This window comes from Antrostomus carolinensis, unplaced genomic scaffold (assembly GCF_000700745.2).
Source record: "Antrostomus carolinensis isolate BGI_N321 unplaced genomic scaffold, ASM70074v2 scaffold22983, whole genome shotgun sequence".
NCBI classification, from domain to species: domain Eukaryota; kingdom Metazoa; phylum Chordata; class Aves; order Caprimulgiformes; family Caprimulgidae; genus Antrostomus; species Antrostomus carolinensis.
In genome coordinates this window covers 53,273-58,981 of record NW_010306228.1, presented here as the reverse complement: position 1 = coordinate 58,981, position 5,709 = coordinate 53,273, and the positions used below count along the sequence as shown (strand labels likewise).

Below are 5,709 nucleotides of genomic sequence, written 5' to 3'. Positions count from 1 at the left end.
ACTCCCACCAACACCTTGGCAGTGGCGTGGAAATCTCTTCCGGCAGTGCGAGTCGAGAGCATCTCCCCTGTCCTCCTCCTGCTCCTTCAACCTTTGCTCTTTGTCTTTGTCTCGCTTCACCCTTCCTCCGGTAGCTCTCACTGCTCTGGTCACAGACTTCCTTCAGGTCAGCTCAGCTGCGGCTGCAACACAACTTGCAGCCAAGTCGCCAACAGTGTTGTGCCACTGAGAGTGCTCCGGAAGAGAGAAATGCCAGGCAGAGACTGATGGACCTCTCAGGTAAGATGCTTTCAGTCAACTGACCTTGATTTGTCCGTATAAAAAAAATGAAGCAACTCCCTGGGATCTGGTTCTGCCCTTGATTCAAACCCAGAGCCCAGAGAATTGCAGAGCTGGAAGTAAAGACAGGGTTTGGAGCTGTATATCTCCATATTTATTTATTTTTTAAAGAAAGAAAGAAATAGGCAGGAATTTCTTCTCTTACCCTGATCTGAATTGTAGGATTTGTTGCTTTTTGCCAAAATCCAGAGGTGATTGAAATGCTGCTGCCGGTGAGATGTTTTCTCTAAGGGACCAGCGTGAGCATCCTTGTCGAGGAGAGAGGCCGTGGACACCACCCGCTCCACCTGCAGCTGAGCATGTCCCCTCAGCATCAGCCAGACGTGACAGGAGGGTCTTTGGTGGTGGGAGGCTAAATCTGCTACCTGCTCAGGGGGTTAACAACCTTCCTAGGTAAAAATACACTGATGAACTTAGTTCTGAGTCCTCCTTCCAGCCTGGCTGCTGCTGAAGCTTTGTCTGCTGAATTAAAACCAGTTGTAGGTGTCACAAAGCTGCTCCCTCACTTGGGGAGGGGGTCTGGACCCCTGGAGTCTCCCCCCTACTAGCAAACACTAGACCCAGCTCCTGTTCCAAGTGTCTGTTTTGTCTCTCCTGGCTCAGTATAACTTTGCAGGTAGTTGGGGTTTGGTTGGTTTTTTGTTTGGTTGGTTGTTTTTTTTTTTTTTAATTTATTTATTCTTGTTTTATTTTTCCTGTGGTTGCTCTGTACCATCATGGAGAATTCAGCTTGGACAGGAGCACCACTGTGCTACAGTAGTAGCTTTTACCAGCATCAGTGGAGATCCAGATGGATTAGCTGAAGGGGAAACACAAGCAGCATGACTAAAAACAAAGTAAATTTCCCCACCATAACTGAAATCTGAAGTGGTTGCCCACTACATTTACCACTCTGACCACTCTCCCCTGAGGAGTGCAGAGCCACAAAGTCTGCATCACAGTTGTGTCTGTATATTTATAGTTCAAATCTGGAAGAGGGTAGGTTTAGATTAAATATGAGGAAGAAATTCTTTGCTGTGAGGGTGGTGAGACACTGGAACAGGTTGCCCAGAGAAGCTGTGGCTGCTCCTCCCTTGAAGTGTTCAAGGCCAGGTTGGATGAGGCTTTGAGCAACCTGGTCTAGTGGAAGGTGTCTCTGCTGCTGGCAGGGGGGTTGGAACTGGATGATCTTTAAGGTCCCTTCCAATCCAAACCATTCTATGATTCTATGATGTCCCATTGCTTGTCCCCTGATCCATGGCATTCCCTCACCCCAGACCCCTACACCTCGGTGACAGGCTCCCCAGGGACTCCATCTTCTCAGCCAAACCCTTCCCAGTGACGCAGACCTCCAGGGACAGATTTCACTGACAGCCTATGTCCTGGCTGGCAACCTGCCCCATAACTTGTGATTTTATCGGCCTCACCTTCAGCCATCAGTACCACCACTAAAAACCTGCTCAGCCACGTAGACTCTTGTTGACAGTCATCCCCAGCATCACCGTCTTCCTCCCCTCAGTCTTTCTACTGCTTTTCCCTGCTGCAACCCAGAGTCTTGTTAAGGAGATGTTGCTCACATCTCTGTTGGCCCTAATTTTCTTTTTTTGTTTGTTTGTTTGGTTTTGAATTTTAATGGAAATACACAGGACCCAGACCTGGCTGTCAATTGAACCCTTTTGAAAAAGACTAAGTCACTTAAGGTTTCCATGTCTCACTTCTCCAGCTGGTCACTGAAGACACCACTGACCTGTCTTCTCCTATTCATCGAGGTCTGCCAGTACAAAGCAGCACATCCCATTCTGCAAATGGTGCCCCGTTTGGTTTTCTTCTGGATTTCAGGGATTTTGGTTGCTGCACAGTCACTCCTCAAAAATGAGACTAATTACAACAATTGCCACACAGCACAATAATTAATTAACTAACTTATTTTCTTATAAATGTTCGTGGTCAAAGAACAGAGGACTATTCTGAGAGTAACTCATTAGTGCAGCAGTAGTAGAGCCAAAACCTCAGCAACAAGTGCATCACAGGTTCCCCCATCACCAGGGGGTGTTAGCCTGGTCCTGCTCTCTCTGCTGGAGTCCAGTTGAGCCTGTCCTTCAAAGATCTCATGTTCAGTCTTCCATGGAGCAGCCAAGGTGCCACCCGTTGTGTTTACATAACGAACACAGCAGTTGGAGAAGTAATAATGACTTAATAATTTTCCCTGTATTTTTTTCAGTCCAGCAATCTGAGTCTTCAGGACTGCCGGGGAAATCTCTTCAGGAGATCAGAGGAGGCAGGCGATGGAGTTACAAACATTGCATCTGCAAGCTGAGGTGGAAGGAGCCTGAGAAATGAGGAAGATCATATACTCCTTGTTGGCCCACAGCTGGCATACAGCAGCAGCACCCTTTCCCATACAGGGAATGAAGTGCAACCATTGAAGTACACTTTGATGTGTGTGTCCTGATGGTTTTTGTATCCTCCAAAACAGCCCATCCCCATAATATTGTGGGGTTTTGGCTGGCAGCCCCATCACACATCACTGGGCGCAGGGCACTGCTGCCATGAAGGAGCTGGTTAAGCGTGTGGTGCTAAAGATGCACCCATGTCAAGAGTGTGGAAAATCCTTCAGCAAGAAGGGAAACCTGAAGAGACACCAACGGCTCCACACAGCAGAGGAGCTCTTCACTTGCGGGGAGTGTGGGAGGTGTTTCACCACTCGGGGCCACCTCATGACCCACCAAAGCATCCACACAGGAGAGAGGCCCTTCTGCTGTGGGGAGTGTGGGCGCTGCTTCCGCCTGGAGATATGCCTGATTGCCCACCAGAAGACTCACGCCAAGGGTGGTCCCTACCTCTGCACCCGCTGTGGCAAAAGCCTGAGCACAAAGATTTACTTCAACATACACATGCGGACCCACACAGAGAAGAGGCCATTTGCCTGCACTGAGTGTGGGAAGAGCTTTGTGAAGAAGGGGACTCTCACCGCCCACAAGGAGATCCACAAGAGGGAGAAGCCCTTCAAATGCCCCGACTGCAGTAGGTGCTTTGGGCAAAGTGCCACACTGCTTGCCCACCAGAAGATACACCTCCGTGGGGGGCCTTTCATTTGTACTGAGTGTGGGAAGAGCTTGAGCACCAAGCGGTATTTCAGCGTCCACCAGAGGAACCATGCTAAGCAAAAGCTATTTGAGGAACACATCAATGGTGTGTCTCTCCAGGTCATCCAGATTAAAAAGGAGTCTGATTTTTCCTTCAAGTCAGAGGAGAATGTGTTGGAGAATATGTCCCATGTAGGAGTTGTAGCCCAAGGGTGTAGCATACCTAGAAACTCATCTAATCCAAAAAGCCCTCCTTGGAAAATCCAGATGAAGCAGGAACCAGAACCACCCACTGATGACACAGAAAACACTACTGCAATAGCCTCTCAGAAACTTTACATCAAGGAAGAGCCACCAGAAAACCCAGACTATGGAAAGCTCTTCGATCCAAAGATCCCACTGATGGCTTTACAGGAGAGACAGCTTAAAAAAGAAGAAGATGCTGATGGACAACATGAACAGGAAGTCTCTATAGCCAGTAACCAGGTACTCCATATGAAGGAAGAACCACAGGAAAGCGTTGAGTTTGGGATGCGTTATAGGCAGAAGCCAAATCTCAGTGCTATCCAGAGGATCCAGATTAAAGAGGAACCTGGTGTGGAGACCAGCGACCAGGATAGCCAGAGCCCAGAGAGGAAGCAGAATAAATGCCATCAGCCAACCAAAAAGGAGATGCTGAAGAACCAGGAGAAATCCATGTCCAAGAAAGATCCCTCAGCAAAAGGAGTTCTTAAGGGTGAACGGATATTCCCCTGTCCGGAGTGTGGGAAGAGTTTCAATCAGAAATCGAACCTGACCAGACACAGGAAGATTCACACAAGCGAGGGACCGTACAAGTGCAGCGAGTGCGGGGAGAGCTTCCGCATGAACCGCAAGCTGATCCGCCACCAGCGAGTCCACATGAGCGAGCCCTTCAAATGCACCGAGTGTGGGAAGAGCTTCACCCAGAGGTCGAATCTGGTTCGTCATCAGAGGATTCACACCAAGGAGGAACCCTACCAATGCCCTGAGTGTGAAAAGACCTTCAACCAGAAGGCCAACCTCTTCCGTCACCAAACAATCCATGTCCGCATGGGGCCTTGCAAGTGCACCAAGTGTGGGAAATGCTTCCCCCATAAGCGCCACCTCATTAAACACCAGCTGCTCCACTCCCGTGGTGGGGCCTACAAGTGTGGGGTCTGTGGGAAGCGCTACCGGCTGAAGAAGTACCTGAGGAGGCACCAGAAAATCCACGCACGGGAAGGAACTGCTCCCTGCACAAAATGGGAGGAGGCCACAAGAACCAGTGGTGGACCCTACCACACTGAACAGAGAGCTCTGGCCCCCATGAAGAGTGAAGAAGAGAGCTGAGAGGGTGTGGTGGCCACTCCTGAGGGAAAGTCCTTTGGGAAAGGGGAGTGATGGAGACAAATTCTGCTCATCTTATGTGTGCTGCAGCTGGGGGTGGGTCAACCTGAGGGGACAATGAGGTCAAGGGGGCAGAGCACTGTAGGAAACTAGTCTTCTGCAGCTTTTCTGAGGGCAGCCCTCGGGGTATCATTTGCTCACAGCAGTGGGATGGGGCTGGAGAGCCAAGCCTCTTCAGAACACTTGGAGATTAAGGGATAAGAGCTTGGCATCCTTCATAATGGTATCCTTGTGCCTCTAAAGGCTGCCAATGTTGTGGATGCCAAAATTGTCTTGTGTGGGCAATACATAGCCAGGAGGACCAGGTGGGATTGATTTTTATTATGTTACTGTGTTTCTGAGAAAGCTGAAGGGAACCTTTCCCATCTAGGCAAGGGTTTAAAGCAAGGGCCAACTCTCTTCTTCTCCCTCATGTAGCTCTGATCCACACCTTGATCCTACTGGGCTGATGGACCCTAGTCAACTGTATAGTACTGATTTCAGAGAAACTACTGCCAGCCAGATCAGGGTTTTAAACCTTGAATCCCCCAAACCAGGCTCACAGATTGGCTTAAGCCAGGTCCTTAAGAGTAAATTATGCAAAATCCATGACTCTTTTTCCAAAGTTAACCCAGAGGCCAGGAGACTGTCTTCTGGTTTGGGCCTCCACAGCTCTACTGCATGGATGTGAATGAAAATGTCTTTTCTTAGCATCAAATTTTACATCTCTGATGAACTTTGCCACCACAAGTCCCAGAGGCATCAGTGGCTTTGCCAGCTTGAGCAACACTGATGCTGGTTCTCAACCATCTGCTTCCCTACCTCTTACTGTGAAGCTCTTGGTAGGATGTTGACTTTATTAGGCGTGATTTAGGGAATTTAAACCAAGCAACAGGAATAGTTGAAACAGTTTTCAGAC

At 49.0% G+C, this 5,709-nt stretch overlaps 1 protein-coding gene across 1 annotated transcript; it reads left to right on the top strand.

The window, feature by feature from the left end:
• The first annotated feature begins 2,867 nt into the window (after positions 1-2,867).
• Positions 2,868-4,754, top strand: LOC104522702 (zinc finger protein 260). The gene has a single exon (XM_010165069.1). The coding sequence runs from the start codon at positions 2,868-2,870 to the stop codon at positions 4,752-4,754; it is 1,887 nt and encodes a 628-aa protein (XP_010163371.1).
• Positions 4,755-5,709: the final 955 nt, after the last annotated feature.